Source organism: Morone saxatilis, unplaced genomic scaffold (genome assembly GCF_004916995.1).
Source record: "Morone saxatilis isolate NCDOM2014 unplaced genomic scaffold, NCSU_SB_2.0 Contig5, whole genome shotgun sequence".
NCBI classification, from domain to species: domain Eukaryota; kingdom Metazoa; phylum Chordata; class Actinopteri; family Moronidae; genus Morone; species Morone saxatilis.
The window spans coordinates 21,843,249-21,860,640 of NW_023340095.1; the positions used below are offsets into that span (position 1 = coordinate 21,843,249).

General features: G+C 39.5%; 2 protein-coding genes across 2 annotated transcripts in view; both read right to left on the reverse strand.

Annotated features, from left to right (window-relative positions):
* Positions 1-667: 667 nt before the first annotated feature.
* cx30.3 (connexin 30.3) lies at positions 668-5,010 on the reverse strand. The gene is made up of 2 exons (XM_035675921.1): positions 4,856-5,010; positions 668-3,785 (listed from the first exon to the last, which is right to left on the reverse strand). The coding sequence occupies exon 2, from the start codon at positions 3,750-3,752 to the stop codon at positions 2,943-2,945; it is 810 nt and encodes a 269-aa protein (XP_035531814.1). The 5' UTR covers positions 3,753-3,785; positions 4,856-5,010; the 3' UTR covers positions 668-2,942.
* A 962-nt stretch (positions 5,011-5,972) lies between these two features.
* cryl1 (crystallin, lambda 1) overlaps positions 5,973-17,392 on the reverse strand; it is a 26,878-nt gene continuing 15,458 nt past the window's right edge. The window contains exons 7-9 of the mRNA XM_035677288.1: positions 11,784-11,892; positions 7,898-8,004; positions 5,973-6,548 (exon numbers count right to left, since the gene is read on the reverse strand). Coding sequence (XP_035533181.1) covers positions 6,444-6,548; positions 7,898-8,004; positions 11,784-11,892 — 321 coding nt within the window. The 3' untranslated portion in view covers positions 5,973-6,443. The remainder of the gene's footprint in view (positions 6,549-7,897; positions 8,005-11,783; positions 11,893-17,392) is intronic.

Consider the following 17,392-nt stretch of genomic DNA (forward strand, 5'->3'; position numbering starts at 1 on the left):
GTCAGTGTGGCTGTCTGTCCCGGGCCCGCCAACGCGCGCAAGGAAAAGTTTTTCTTTGTTGTTGTTAGTTTTTGGAGGCGGCTTGGAGTCGGAGATGGGGCTCGGTTAGACGGAGCTGCCTCCCGTTTCCAGCCATGTCTGGACTGTCACATTGTGTGACCATGCATGACTGAATCCACAGAGTCATCAGACTGTCCGGTGTCACACCACGCCCCTGCCAGCCTCCCCAAAACCTGTCCAAAATGTGCGCAAAGGTTGCCGAAAACCTCCGCACAATTTGTACAAAAACCTGTACAGGCTCTGAACAACAGTAACTCTTACGTGTAAAAATAGCAATAGTTATCACATTTGAGGGGAAAAGGCTCACTATAAACTCACCTTTGACCCTGTGTCACACTTTATTCACTGTCAAAATAAAACACTACTTTGAGAAATTCATGAAAACCTGATGTCTGATGATTAAAAGCAACAAAAATAACATAACGTGAGCATAATAGCTGTCTGAGCAAACAACATTTTTAGAGCATCACCCATTAAATAAAATGAAATAGAAGATCTTGCATGTCCCATCAAATGGGTAGCTGCAGAGAGGCAGGGCATTGTACAGTATGAGGCAATGTGACACACATTAATGGAACAAAACGACAAACCACAGAGTTTTGTTTTTACTGATTTATGAAAAAAGGTCTCAAAGAGCAAAAAGACTTCAAGGATCAAAGTGCGAGTGTAATAAAAACTTTGTAGGTACAAAACATTAAATCTCTTAATTTCTTCCTTAGAAAGCCATCTGTTCATTAGTATGTTGTTTGCTGTTAAAAGCAGACTACTAACCCTAGAATGTGGAAGAAATCTGAATAGGAACGTGTTAAAAACAACAACATCTTGGGGACTGGAATGATCAGGCTCGTCCCTTAAAAACAATGTCCATCACACACCACTGCTATCACAGGTGTAGCATCAAAATGTTGTTTGGCTGTTACAGAAAGCAAGAGGTCAAAGGTCAATGCACAAAGAAAAAAAGACACAAAAAAACTTTAAAATCACAAATATTTTTTCTAAATCTGCAGAGTGCTTTGTCTGTGACAATGCATTACATGCCATTTTATGGATATTTGGTTAAAACCTTTCTCACCCACTGAAAACATAATGTCAACATTACACTTCGAGCTGTAACTCCCAACAGGCTGAACCAGTTATGTAATGTGAATATACAATTTATCCAGATTTTCTTTCTCTAATTTCGGAACTGACAAATCTAAATGATTGTCCAACTCGTCTCACACACCCCTCTCCAATCTTTCCTAATCACCAATCACTGTACTCTGTACTCTTTTTTTTTTTCAAACACAGATGAGACTAATCCAACTCAGCTATTCCTGGATGGAGGGAGGACAAAGACATTTTCACTTTGACATCGGCCGTAGTTCCTCACATGAAGAGGGCGATTAGCGTGGTGGCTAAAATAAGGCACACATGCTGAAAGCTGATACAGCCAGCTGGGGTCAGTACACACTGCAACAACAACACAAGTCCAAATAACACAGGAGCAGGTCTGGGCTGAACAGGACAACTTCTGGATGCAAAAAAGCTCATATGATTCTCAATCTTAAACACTTGAATATCAGGTTTAATAATAATAATAATAAAGAACCTTCAGGAGCAATCCCATGGCAGTTTTTTAAGTTGTCTGTCCAATAATTAGCATCATCAGGAGGCAAAAGCGAATGTTACAAAATGCAGAAGTCCAAGGATATAATACATATTTCATATTTTTATCACCAGGCATGAATGTGTGAAAATATCCAACACATTCTCAGCGTGTTTAGGTTATTCAGCTCATGTAAAAAAATCACTTAAATTTAAAAAGTTTCAGTTCAAGTAAAAGACAAAAGACATTCTGATCTGATTAAACAGCAAGGAGCATCAAATCTACTAAACCACTGTGGTTGTGTAGGCAAGGTTTCACCATGTTTTATAAATTCTTTATCAGCATAATCTTCTGTGCAACACACTTCTCAGTAATTAATAACACACAAATGAAAATATCTAGCATCATTCATAGAAAGTCAGAAATCTTTAAACTTTATGCTACAGTCGCTTGATTCAATACAGCAGGATCAAACAAACTCTTCTGCTTTATCAGTTACTGTAATATGTCAATCACATGTCACCTCATGTAAACTACATGCTAATCACACAATTGGACCTTTTTTCTGCTTCACTTTTCATGACTTCATTTGTTTTCCTTCCTCTTCTTTAACAATAAGTAAATCATTCAGGTGCTCTTAGAGGTTCCACTGTGAACCACTAGATGTCAGCGTAGACTCATTCTTCTCTCGTTCAGAACCTGAACGATCACACGTGCAATGCAACTTCAAACTGTGAACAATCAGTGAACACCTCTATCAAACACAATCAACTGTCCACTGTATGAAAAGTAAGGAGACACTTGTGATAATGTGGAAGATCCACAGATGCATTGATACTATTTTGTTAATAACTGTTGATAAGCATTTACTGCTACCTGGCGGCTATTTGTTCTGAGAACAAACAAGTAACACTTTAAATTATACTAATTTACTATAAACATACTAATTTTCTTTTGCTTCAGAGAACATCTGACTGCTTTTAGTGGCAAATTTAAGGCCATATGTAGGAATATATGCAGAACAAATGCATGTCATACAGTGATTTCCCTACAAATGAATGTAGACATTAGGCCTTAACTACATATGCTGCTGTCTAGTTAAACTAAGCTCTGTTGTGATAGTTTTAAGTTCCCACAGTCTCAAAATTTACTTCAGAAGCTGTTTCACCTTCGCATGAGACAATTCTGGTAGATGCTCAATTGTAGACACAAACTATGACCATTATGGGTGGTAGCATTTTCAGTTTATGTTTTCCTCCTCCTCTGGTACCCATCCACCACTGATGGCCGTTCTTTAACACATGGTCTTGTTGCTGGTCGAATCTGTGGAGGAAGACAGCAGCATCTCGTTCTTCTTGTTTTGCAGAAGGGCATTGTCCCGTGTCACGCTGTCTGTGTGGGTGTAATTGTGTCTCCTCTGCTTTGACCCAGTCGAGCACCTCAAGAGCGCCTTGACGATGAGGTAGCATAGCTCAGCCACGTTCAGCACCATGCAGATGGCCGATGAGGACACCATGAAGATGGTGAAGACGGTCTTCTCTGTTGGCCTGGAGATGAAGCAGTCCACCTTGTTGGGGCAAGGCCACTGCTCGCACTTCACAAGCCGGGGCATCTGGAAGCCGTCGTAGACAAAGTACAGCGCGTACATGAACCCCCCCTCAAAGATGAGCCTGAAGAACAAGCTGCAGGTGTAGGTCCACCACAGTGGGCCTGTGATTGGCAGACGCCTCCTCTTCAGTGTCTCCAGGTCAGTATCTGTCATCTTCTCTGTGCCGTTGGAGGCCAGCATGGTCCTCTTATCCCCACGTTTCCTGTAGGCGACGTGCATGGCCACCAGCAGGGCTGGTGTGGATACAAATATCAACTGCAGGCACCACAAGCGGATGTGCGACACAGGAAAGAAGTGATCATAGCAGACATTTTTACAGCCTGGCTGCTGTGTGTTGCACGTGAAGTCTGACTGCTCGTCCCCCCAGACGCTCTCAGCAGCCAGAACCAGTATAGTGATGCGGAAGATGAAAAGGACAGAAAGCCAAATCTTTCCGAGACTGGTGGAGTGTTTGTTGACGCCGCCCAGCTGGGCGTAGAGTGCCCCCCAAGTCATTGTGCTGATGGGGACTGTGGTAGCTCAGACAACCTGTAAAAGGCAGGAATTCAGCAGAAGGTTAACAGACCAGAAAATTACCTTTCACAGAACATCTAACTATCTGAAGGCACTGAGTCATACTTGTAGTTGGCGTTTCTTAGATTGGCTTTTTTTGTGTGTGTCTAGTAGTGTATAGTAGAGAGTAAAACTATATTTGACAAACAGTACATGGCATGAGTGTTGAGTGGGACTTCAAATCATTTTTAAGAGCAGATATAAAGAAGAGACCCAAACCCTGGATACAGAGAGCCAGGTCTATGATTGATACAACATCAGAAAGCTGTCACCAGTGTCATGCGAGGCTTTTTGATTCCATATGGCATCTGTTTTAGTTATTATTTGTTGTCTTTTAGAGCCCTCAGTAAGTGCAGGGTTGGTCCCCCAACCACCTGTGCACATAACCTCAGGTAGTATCGGTGCTGTCCCCTGTGCCTATTGCACCCCTAAACAGGGATTTTAACACATTTGACTTTATATTACCGATACTATTATCATTTGATTATTATGTAATTATTAATAATTAATTATTAGCATGACAATCTTTTGAGAATGTATTTAATTGTGATCTACTTTCAAAAGCCATTACTTTTCTCCACTAGATTGTCTGTGGGCTGCTTCATGGTTATGATTTGTGGTGTACCCATTAGAGCCATCCTTTTCCTTATCATATAACATATATTCTTTCCTGTCATCTTTATTCTTGCTATCCTAACAATTAAGCTTTAAAGATTAAAGAAGAAACATTTGATGTATTAAAAGGCAATTTTGTCTTTTTCGATGTGATTCAATTACGTCAATTACTGATGGCGTAAATAAGTGTTTTGATGGATATTATTTTTAATACAATTATTATTAGCGAATCAGACATAAATCATACTAAATATTGCGAGTACACACTCATTAAACTAAAGGCCGATATTATCGTTAATGTTACTATCAATACCATTATTATTATTATAAAATATTAATATATTATTATTATTATTAGACATTTAATGGTTGCCTATTGTTGCTATACAGCTATACTAAGAAGTTAGGGCAAAGTTCAATGAGTCACTCACCTGTCTCTGTAGAGCTTGTCCAAAATATTTCAATACCTTTCCATGAAGTGAAAACAATTAATCCTTTTATTCTTTTGGCGTCTGAAGAAAACTGTCCCCGCACTCCAACAGGAAGGGTCTCGCTCGTTGGGGACGAAGTTTGACTTGTCCCGTGTTTAAGCTGTGTGAGACGCACCTGTGTCTCCTGAGGCTTTTCATCATCCCTCCTGTAGACCGGGAGGGCGGGGCCAGGCTCAGGGTGGGGCCAGCCAGGCACCCATAGAAGAGACAGACTGAAAGCTGTCACTAGCCTACTTACTCTCTGTGTGTGTGCATGATTACTATTTCAACATCAGCAGATAGAAGTTTTACTTTTATGAAAAAGGAAACCTGTCATTGGCTGAGTTAAACCTCAGTAGTGGAGTTTAAGGGCCACATTTGTTTTATTTAGGTAAAGATTCAATGATCAAACTCTGGTCCAAAGCTAAATTGGCTACATCTAGAAATGTAGACTAAGTTTATAAATGAATCATGATCCTGGTCAGCAGAAAAGCCTATTCAACTGCTTCACATACTGAAGGTCAGGCAGAGTAACTAGGTAGATATGTTTAACCAGCTTGTATGGCCAGTTTGCATTTATTAGCAAAAATTGTAAAAAAAATTACATACATTTTTGGTACATCTGAAAACACCTCTTACTCGCATATACAGCATACCGTACAGTATATGCACATACTGTACACATATACTTGTATAGACACATTTTACTGAACCTCTAATGCGTTTTTACTTGTATTGTAACTAACCCATTAAACATGTTTATACTGTAGCAGTACAACTTGTCACACGTGATGGTCACTCTGGCCTGATATCACTGTGAAATGAAATTTGTGACATGAGCAGAGCAGAAAGTAGCACTCGTGACATGTTTCCATTCATTGTTTCCTGGGATCCGGGGCCTTATCAGTAACCATTTAATGCTACCCACATCATCAATTTGTCTTGCTGGGGGGAAGAGAGGCCACTCCAGTTCCCATCCAGACAGCTCTAATATTTGATTTCATAGTTTCATTATTTTACTTTTTGTTTAGGATCAAACATGTTGTATTAAGTGAATATACAAAACATATAAATGTATGATTCCATTATTTTTAATAATCAAAACATAATTTCACATTTTTCATTTACAAAGAAGACCATTATGTGGTGTGTAGCACCTTGTGAAATGATTGCTTTTAATTCCGTCCTTCAGTTACCGATTAAGATCCTTGAGAACTTGCAGACAAAAGTTAAAATATACTGTAATTTGGAGAAATAAAATGATGATAAAAGGCACATTCAGAGCACAAATGTTCATTATCACTGAGAAAATAACCAAATATTTCATCACTCCCAAAATTCTTATTTAAAATGTTATTAGCTTATCGGTCTACAAATTTTCACATTTTTTTATATTTGGTGCTGACATAACAATGAAGAAACTAAGAGGGGTTAAAAACCTCTTGCAGGGGTCATGGGCATACTGATAATAATGAAACAAAATGTTTAAAGTCTCCTATTCAGCAGCCACACTCGATGTGTCCTTGGCTGTGGGCCCTGCATGCTGATCTTAGTGCTCCTTCTTCAGCTTGGCCAGACGCATGAGGAGCTGGTCCCTCCTCTCAATCCTGGCTGACAGATGCTGCCGGTCGTTGGGAATCAGCTCAGACATTTCCTGTGGACAGCAGGGAGGGGAATGTGAGAAAAAGAAGACCATTAGAGCAAAGATAGAGGACTTTCAGGTGACAGGACCACCCTCTGACAGCCATGTTGGAGTTCCTCTGGAACTGGAAAACAATGGATATATAGAAATATGCAACAGTTATTAAAAACTGATCCTCTCAACACGTTTTGTGTTTGAGTAATATCAGTTTGTTAGCCACATAACTAGCAAACGACCACTGTTCTGCTGTACACAGCTGAAACACAGGTGGCAGAGAGACCTAAGGTTTGAGTCATGTGATCTAGCATACACAGTTAGTCGTGCTTGTGGCTAATAAAGGTGGTGAGGGTTCTCATCCTGGGTACTGGTTGGTTGGGGTGCCTTCACAGCAGAGGTGGAAATGGGGGGACAGTATGAACCTTGGTATGTTTCACCCTCTTGGTGAAGCTCGCTGTTGGCAGATCAAAAGAAGAGGCTGGCAACAACATGCATTACAAAGGTGGCATGTCTGTCTGCAGCCCTCTACAGACCAAGAGCAGACTGCAGTGTGAAGATAAATGGACATTTTAGGAAAATCAAACTTTATTTTATTTATTATTTTTTTTATTTATTTATTTTACTTTTAGTTTATTAATGTTATCTTCTCTTGGGTTAGCCTTTCAGTTCTTACAGCTTTGGACTTAAAGCTAGAGCTAAAGGCAAGTTTGCATGGGGATGCAGAGAAATTCTGGTTTTGAGTTTGCTGGAATATTTCATAGTTTTTTCTTCCGACTCTGGGTTGTTGTTGGAATCTGTTGCAACTGAAGCTGTATAACTATTGACAATGAATCAGGACGCTGCATAAATACAACTAGTTTAGTTGAAATGCAAATGCATTATTCAAAGGGAATGTCAGTGGGAATATGGCTTTCTTAACTCCCCACCCGTGCACTGGCGCAGAAGGTTTCTGAGTGAGGCAAAAAGAACCAGAAAACAAGATGGACTGCTACTGCCCTCTGAGCTAGTTTACCTTAAACCATTTATTGCTCTGGTTCAGGGTTTCCTCACATGATGACCTTCTGTGGCTAACATTTTACCAGCCTGTGATAGCATGTGACTTAGTAATGCCTACTTAGGAGAGAGCTATTTTGCGCTGGGTGAGAAGGACCTCTTGACTTTCAGTCATGCAGAACTAAAGACTCCATCAACAAATGTTCTCTTCATGCGACTGAATCAGTGGGAAGAAATCATAACAGGCAACATTATCCATTTTGATAAAACCTCCTTTGATCTGCATAAATGAATACTGTTAAATTTCACATTTATACAGACTAGCTCAACGTCAGGTAAAGCATGGTCTCTTTTGCTGCCGTCATACGTACATTATTGATGCTCTTGGCTCCCTCACCACAGAAGTCTGGTACTGGCCCAAAGGAGTTCAGAACCCTGGTTATGCCCTCTCCATACCGTTTCATATAATCTTCCAAACCTGTGGGAAGACAGCGGATCAGAGGGGGAAGGCCAGGTATAAGAACATGTGTAAATAGCATGAATCTTGCAGCAGTTGGTTCACATATGCATCATGAAATAGTCCTCACAGCCCCAAAGAGTGAGAAGCTTGCTCTTAAAAGTGAAAATTCTGCTCAACTCCAGGCAAAATATCACAATTTGATAGCTGTCCTCACCTATTAGGCGTTCCCTGCAGATGGACAGTGACAAACGTATTGTGGGAGACGTAAAAATACAGTATATGAAAGTGACAATACAATTCTGTGAAGTTGTGCACTTGCAATTGAAGGCTGGAACAGGCTTCTTGGGGCTACATGTAAGTGAATGTGCACATATACAGAGACACTTGTTACTGTTTCTCTATACTTGCTACTATGAATGAACTTTAGAAATACCGTCCTTGATAAAAAAAAAAAATTCCCACGTTGAACCCACTGGCTGACAGATATTGGTTCAACAATTTATGCACAGGGCCATACAACACATTTTGAGAGATGTGCATGTTAGATCCTCTGTGACCTATGTTCTCTTGAATATGAAATGTGCCTTTTTGATATTTGTGCAATAAATATTAAAGAAGAAGTTCATGTTTAAAAAAAGAAAGAAAGAAAATCATAAAGTAATGCTATTTTCTTTTTTCTGTAGTTCATATTTCCTGCAACAGATTCATTTTATACCAGCCTCAGACTTTTAAAATTTGTGGACCTTTCTTAAGGAACATGTTGCATGCCTTATAAATAACTCTTAGGTCGTTCCTTGAGGCTGTGATTCCTTGAGTTATTCTCTTATTATTCACATTGATTAATCTTTAATGACTATTTATTTGTGACACACTGGTTAATGATTTATATACTGCCCAAATAAACTGTTGATAAATGAGGGTGCTGGTTTCCTCTACTCAACACAGCAAAAAATTCAAAAACATTAGTGATTGATTTAATTGATTTTTAACGTTCAACATTAAGCACACAACCAAATGTTTGTGGATCAAATGATCAACTGTATCCCATAATTTGGATGTAGAAAAATAGCAACACACATCTTATGGTCTCTGAGGCAACACAGGTCCCCATAATAAGCAATGACCAGACAAATCATCATAAAGAGGGCAAGCGGTATGGTTTGTTGACATTCCAGTGATAAGAAACACAGGAGGTGAGGATTAGCTCTCGTAAAAAGCCAGTGTGTAGCAATATGAAAGACGTTCCCAAACTAATTCACACCAGCTCTTTAATTAAGGCAGGTCAGTAGGTGCCCATTTGAAATAGTTCTGTCACACTGAAATGAAGTTTCACACACAGATTTAAAAGTGTGACACTACATTATTTAGTTAAATAAACAGGAAACTTATTCTAAAAAGCTTTTAGTTTTCTCTTTTACTGTTTTTTACTCTAAATGTGTTTTAAAATCCATTCACTATCCCATGTTTTATTCTGAAGATGAACTTTGAATGTTTACATGAGTGGGACACACTATAGTGTATATGACACAGCAGTGTGAGAAGTACCATCTACCTTCAACCAAACACAGACTTTGTGTGGGAGAAAAATATAAGTGTTATTTCAAGCTATGCAATTCCTCCTTTGCTGCCACTGTCTAACCTTTCTTAAATGTCTGTATTCTATGCATTAAAATCATGGCTCAAGCCCAGCAGTATTACATATGGATCTGGCACATAATTGTTTAGAGTGAAGGATTTAAGTAAATGGCCCAATGCCCACAACAACTCCCTGTGTACTGAAGACCTCTACAGACGTTCAAAATGAGTGGAAAGTTAAAAATTTCAGCTTTGACAGGTTCAAAATGAAAATGTTTTTTCCCCCGTTGGCCTTTCACTTCTTCCACCTTGTGTGGACTTTGAAAACTTTCCTTCAGTTTGCTCTGTAAGAACAACATAACATTTACTTGTTTTGTGCTTTAGAGGAATTCAATGGATTAAGGTGGAATCACACACAGATAATCAAAATTAAGTAAAATGTATCATGCATCATTATGATGGTCTTGTTAGCTGAAAGTTTAATAAATAATTAATCAGATAATCATATTGTATGTCTCAATATGAATGTTGCAATGACTGAATGAATGTAGCATTACAAGATGCCCAAACAAGCACCTCACTTTGTTGTGTCCAATGTTTTATTGGCAAACTGTTTATCTTTTAAAAGGTCCAGTGTGTAGGTAGTAAATGCAAAAGAGCAACTATGGTGGCAGTGAAACGCATGAAAAGTGTCTATCTAGAGCCATTGTTAGGTTTGTCTGTTCAGGGCTACTGTTGACACATGCCGGTTCTTATTTTCAGGTGATTATACACTAATGAAAAAATAATTAGATTTCTTCCATTAGATCCTCCTAAATGTTACACACTGGACCTTTAAAACGTATAGTCTAATAACAAAATGTGTATCTTATTTTTTTCGTTAAGGAAAGCAGCTGTGATCATATTGGAGTTACAGTGGTTGCAATGGTGCCCATAGAAAGTCCTCGGTCCATAAACCACTCCTCTGCTCTCCGCTTGTGTGCTCCGTATGTTCTCAACACTTACACACTAGTGCTGTTAGCTGTACTTTTGTCTTATGCAACAACATTTGCTTCTGTTGGTTGTAAATGATAAACATAAACACCTAACTGGTTTGGATTACACTGAGAATACAGGTGGAGAATGGAGAGGTGCATCATACTGCGGGAGTGTTTTGAAAAGTTTCCATTGACATTTTGATGACTTTTTGCTGCGAAACTGAAGCACCATTTGAACACTTTGTAGATGTTGTGAATCCAAGCTGATTACATGAAGGAGCAAGCTACAAACATTTCAGAGCCTCCTTCATGACTACAGACAGCAGTTTTTCAGTGGATTATTCCTTTAAAGGATAATGCTCTCCTGTACAGGAACATGGTTTACAAAAGCTAAGTCATTCAGGCAGAGTAGAAAGACAGAGACAGAGCCTGAGTGCTCCAGTATCTGATTGGAATGATTTAAGGACGGGAAGTCACAACAGGAGTAGTTCTTAGCAATCTTTTGAGAACATGATCATACTACTGTTTCCTGAGCACTGTAACTACAGATAGAGTTGGCACCTGGTTTGAAGGCCGCGATGTGGGCTCTGTGAGTTTTGGATTACTGGTGTGAGGGAGTGCATTCATTGCTACCCATCAAAAGACGGCTTTGTTCTGCCAAAGCGTCCTTTTTGTGTGTGTGTACACAGTCAGGGTTACTCTCTGGGTTTCACACTCCCCTTTGATATTCTCCATCTCCCTGAGGTTTCACTCTCGCTCTCTCTCTCTGACACACAGAGGAACGCTACAGTATGGTACAGTACATGTATGCTGTGCTGTGACCCGTGAGCTATATCACTGTTGACTCTCACATTCTTTATCTAAGGTGTATTGCTCTGATTACTGTCATCACAATATTTTCTGAGCTAATTGGCATTGGTATGTTTTGACTCAAGTACTTATCTTCCCCAGTATATAAATTACATCTGTCACAAAAGGTGTAGGTTCTCCTTCAGTGCTGGAATAAAAACTGGACTGTTGTAATTGTGTTGAACAAACAGAAATTATACTTTTGTACTACTTTACTTAAGATTAAGTCATTTTAAATATGTATCCTCTCATTCTTTTTTTTTACATGCATATATAGAGACTGTATGCAAATTGTTGCAGATTGCAACAAACGGAACACAGCTCGCGTCTCTATCCGACGACCTGGAAATTAACCTTCTATTTATGCGAGTAAAAAGTCCAAAGAGGGAACATTACCTTCAGGTGCATTGAGGTGCATCGTTTCCATGGGACCTATAAAGGCGTAACGCATTCCTAGCCCCTCTGACATCACCAGGTCGATGTCCTTGACAGAGATAATGCCATCCTGATTGAGTAATAGAGAAAAAAAAGAGTTAACTAATTTCACTGACTTGATTTACATGAATCTCCCTTTGTATTCATTATAAATATGGAAAAAACAATCAGTCAGTAAATGTATGGCGAGATTGCCCTACAGCAGCTTTAAAGACACATATTCTCTTTATATGTTAGAACAGTTAAAAGAGATAAAAGGTCAACCCTGAGCTGTGTTCCTCGTGTTCCTGTGTGGAGGATTTGATGGCGCTGTTGCTACCAACAAACAAACATAACTCCTGTTCTGAATAACACTGCAGCTCAAAATGTAGTCTTAAGATGTAAGAATATATTTTCCCTGGAAGTTCAACAAAGTCATGGCTTTTTACCCCCAGGGTTTTGGACCCACCAAATTCTCTTTGATCCCATCAGACTACTCCCACCATATAAAGTTTCCCTAATCAGCCAATTCTGTGTCCTCAGGATTATACAGGCAGTACAGGGAGGAGAGGGGCTGAGGATGGAGGGATGGATGGAAGGAGAGACAGAGGGGGAGTGGTTCAGGTATCTTTGGGTTAGAGATACCCGTTGGCCGACCATGGAGGAAATCAAAGCTTGGATACAGATACAGAGAGTAGAGTGCGCAAGAGAAGAGGGACAGGGTCGTCTTTGTTTGGGTCCTGCGTCCAACAACGGGCCTGTTATCTGAGCAAAGCGGGATGGTGGGTGGAGTCTTTTCTCCACGGTAATCACTGGAGGCAACCAGCCGCTTTCTCAGCCGCTCTGCTTTCCAACGCTGGCCCTGACTCAAGGACCATTTTCTGTTTGTGTGTGCATGTTTGGAGGGGTCAGGGAAGGTCCCCGTTATGCAAGAGGGATCACAAGGCCACTCTCAGTCCACAGGCACTGTTGCTCAGTGTTGAACCTCTGGTCACATTTAATGTTTTGGTCTTTTTTGGAGTACCTTTATACTATTTGGAGGGTGTAACAGAAAGTAATGGCGCCTATAAACTGTGACAAAACTGCACTTATGTTTCTGCTCACATTAACAGGTCACCGTCCAACAAAGAGGTCATGACTGACAATGACTCAGCCTTCTTGTAGGGTATAGGCTCTATTTTTACACGTTCTCTAAAACACCCTGACAAAATACCTACGCTGAAAACACAGCGGTGAAATAAATGAGTAAATTATGATTTTTCCAGTTTAGTCAGCTGATGTTCCCGAGCCCTTCTGTCGGATTAGTAACCGGTCACAACAGACAAAGTGAAACTTATTTTTGCTTCCTTGTGAAATTGGTGGTTCTGGATGGTTGGTTGCTGGTCATGAGGGGGCTTCCACTGGTTTGTGGCCAGTTATGTTTGTGGCGAAATGGACATGAAGATGAAAACCCTCTTAGGCAGGGCTTGGTCATATAACAGCTTTAATACAATAGGTCTTTTTTTTGACTTGTCATATGAGGAAAAGCACAGGTATTACTAATAAAAATTAACAATGGCTCTGTCTGTTTGACTGTCCCAGTAAGTCATGACAGTGTTTCAGTGAGCCAGTATGCATAATACCAGGACCCTGAAACCAAAGGATCTACATGGAAATTAGGCATCTTTAATTTTATAAGTTACACATGTGCTTTACTGTGACATGTCAAAATGTCTTGTGGGAAAAAGGCCTATAGCTTCCCCCATTCTGGACTCTCCATTTCCTCGAAAGTCCCCACTGATAAAATAGTTTGCAATTGGTCAATGGCGTCAATTTCAAATTTTAAATAATTACTGAAATATACTCAAATGAAGGATTTGCTACCAATTTCTGCAATTCAATTCAAATTAATTGATTTTAGACCCAAATTTCGCTGTCATAAAGGCTGGCGTGACTGAGCTCAGGGGGACACAAATGATTCTGTACTTATTGAAATTCTACTTGTTGCCTGCACATTTTAATTAGGGTGCTGTAAATGAAGTTCCTCAGGTGCCTGACACAAAATGTGTCACTCACCAACCATTTAACAGATCAGAAATCATTAAGTGGGTGTCACTGCATCGTGAACTCTATGACTTGTGTGAGGGAGTGCTAGATGGAACAATAGTGATAGCATTCATTTTAGCAATAGTTTTTTAACAAACTAGTCACAATTGCACACAGTTGTACAGTGACTACAAAGAATACAGAAAGGTGTGCACCATTTACAGGTAACTGAAGAGCTCTGATGTTCCAGCATCGTCAGGGTTCTTTATTAAAACTCATACAGCAGCTGAAAGGCAAACCTATTCTATATTGTGTTGGATTATTAGCTTCTGTATAACTTCTTGTTGAATTATACATTATAGTATAAGTACAACATTATTTGCTATTGGCCAACAATTTATGTTGTTATTGTAGGTATGTTATTATATTGAACGTGTGTTGCTCAGTATAACACAAATGATAAGAAAAGCTTTCATTTTCTGTTACCTTTTTTAGTCCATCTGAAATAGTAAAACTGGACTGGAGGTAACTTTTTTAACATTTCGTTTCTTTGCAATGTCCAAACATTTCTTATCATGAGTTCCAGAGCTCAACGTGACATCATTAAATTGGTTGTTTTGTGTGACCATTACTCCAAGATATATAATTTCCAGCTTTCGCTGTAACAATTGCTACGTTCCTGGGTGGGAGACTTTCAGTCAAGACAGATTTTGTTAGTGCTGGAATGTAAACCTGGTTCAGCATTATTCACTTCCACCTGGTGTCCCTCTCCTTCTCCTTCTACAATCACCTCATTTTAGACAAATGGCATAGCTGGTTGACTGGTTCATCTAGTTCACCTGCCCTTGGCTCTAGCAGCAATAAAGATCCACAGCTTATCTCTATCTCCAGTGGAGACAACAATAGAAGCCCCTGCTTGTTATGATGAATCTGTTTCCTCTTCTGAGACACATTCAGGTTCAGTAACACCTTAGATGATTGGACTTAATTAGAGCCAGACCCACATCCCAAGCTATGACAATTGAGACTGATGTTCAGGATTTACCTGTTAATCAACATTGACAAGAGGAACTGTCAGAAAGACAGAAGGGTCTTGTCAGACAGGCTTGTTTTTGAAATGTTCAAAAATTAGTCCAAAAAACTGTAGGCACTACTCTGTTCCATTTAATTGTCACAATATACTATGTGAGGGAGCCAGCAGGAACAGTAGCAGGCCATTTAAAGTTAAATACCTAAATATAACAAGACATCCATCACTTATGTTATTTATCATTCTATGCCAAGTCAAAATATCTGCTGTAAAAAAGGTCCCTTGATGCTCTGCCCTGAACAAAACCAAAACTAAACTACATCATGTCTATATCAGCTGTTTTTCAAATGTTGATTACTTGTTTCATTATGTATTTAATTTGCAAATAAACTTTGCAAGTGTGTCCAAAATCTAGCCGAACCTCTCAATATAACAACTAGGCCAGAAATATAAATAGGCAAAAGAATTAAAAAATTATTTTGCATAATCTCTGTGTTAATTTGAATATGTTCTACTATGAGAATAATAAGGCTTAGTAAAGCACGTTTGGGAGCATGGTTTCTTAATTGACAGAAGCGGAAAGCCACAGTGGTTGTTCCAGCACCTGACAACATGATGGTTAGTGGTAAACCATAAATTTGAAAAAGTCTTGATGTCAGAGAAATTGCATCCTTGTTTTTCCACAGCTTATAAACTAAATGCAGAACAGACGAGACATATCTGTGGTGACCTTAGAGCTCTTCGTTGAAATATGGCAGAAATCAATTTCTGCTACATTCTTGTAACACAGACAAGTTGTATGTTAGGAGATACAGTGCCTTGCGAAAGTATTCGGCCCCCTTGAACTTTTCAACCTTTTGACACATTTCAGGCTTCAAACATTAAAGAGAGTATACGAATACGTCGATTTTTATTTTGTGAAGAAATCACCAAACAATGGGCACACAATTGTGCAAGTGGAACGAAATCCTATTGGACTACAGCTTCCTTAGAACTTTTTAGCAAATCAAAAAACTGAAAAGTGGGTGGCGTGCAAGAAATTTATGTCGCCCCTTTACTTTCAGTCGCAGCAAACTCACTTCCAGACAGTTAAACAGGATCTCTTGATGAACCTCCAACCTGTTGTCCTAAACTGACTGAGGTGAGTCACAATCACCAGCTCGCGAATCCCACCTGTGTGGGGTAATCGAAGTCTGCTGTATAAACTACGGCACCCTGCTTTCTGTGATAGTTCACAGGGTTCTGTTGAACAGCGCAAGAAGAGCACTCATGGAAGACGCTGAGAGCGAAACCACTACCCAGGTCAGGTACCGTAATCACTGTTACGTGGGCAAGACCAGTCTTAAACGCCGCATTCTGGCATACCAAAAAGACTTTCAAGCGCTCTTCAACACAGGTCCCAAAGGAGCCACTGCTGGCAAGCGATCCATTTCTGAACGAGTGGATCGGACGTATAACCAATTTCGAACTTTTTTTGCCCCCCAACAAATGCCCAAACCCGGATTTTATTTGGGTTTGGCCCGTAAAAAGGCCAACACAGGCTCATTCCCCCACCCCCAACCAGAAGCCACCATCCCCACCTTGGTTTTCGAAACTCATTGGTCGCTTGGCAGCCATCCATGGTTTCGGCCCTGCTTTCTTTTCAGCCAGGGACAGGAACGATTGCGTTAAAAAAATTTAGACCGGGGAGATGGATGCAGCCCAGAAAATACCAGGACCATTCTGGATGAAAAACCTGGTTGGGAAAGGTTTTCTTGCAAACAAGGACCCTTGAAACTGGGACGGAGATTTACTTCCAACAAGGACAAAAATTGATCCCCCAACATACCAACAGCAAAAATCCTACCAAAGGAACAATGGCGTTTCAACAAATAAAACGGGGGTTTAATTTCCAGGTGTTAGAATGGGCCCAAAGTTGTCAAAGTTCCCAAAGACCCTGACATCCAATTCGAGAATTTCTGTGGAAAGAGCTCTGAAAACCTTGCTCGTTTCACAAAACGCTCTTCCATCAAACCTTTTCAACTGAGGCCTTTCAAAAGCTCGTTTTTCTGCAGGGAAGAATGCGGCAAGGAATTTCAGTTTCCTCTCGAATGTGCAACTGTGATAAGAGACCATACCCCGCAAGCGCACTTTGCCAGCTTGTGTTAATCCGCAAGCAAAAGGTGGCTTTTCTTTTTTTTGACCCCCAAAGGTATTTTCAACCGCAAGCGGGGGCCGGGAATAATTTTTGCACCGGCCCCAACTTTTTGCTCATTTTTTTATTAGTTAAAAAGTTTCAAAAATTCCAATTAGATTTCGCTTCCACTTCACAATTGTTGTCCCACGTTGTTGGGTGATTCTTCACAAAAAAAAAAAAAAAAAAAAAAAAAAAAAAAAAAAAAAAACAAAAAAAAAAAAAAAAAAAAAAAAAAAAAAAAAACAAAAAAAAAAAAAAAAAAAAAAAAAAAGAAAACAAAAAAAAAGAAAAAAAAAAAAAAAAAAAAAAAAAAAAAAAAAAAACAAAAAAAAAAAATAGATAAAAAACACTTTATACTCT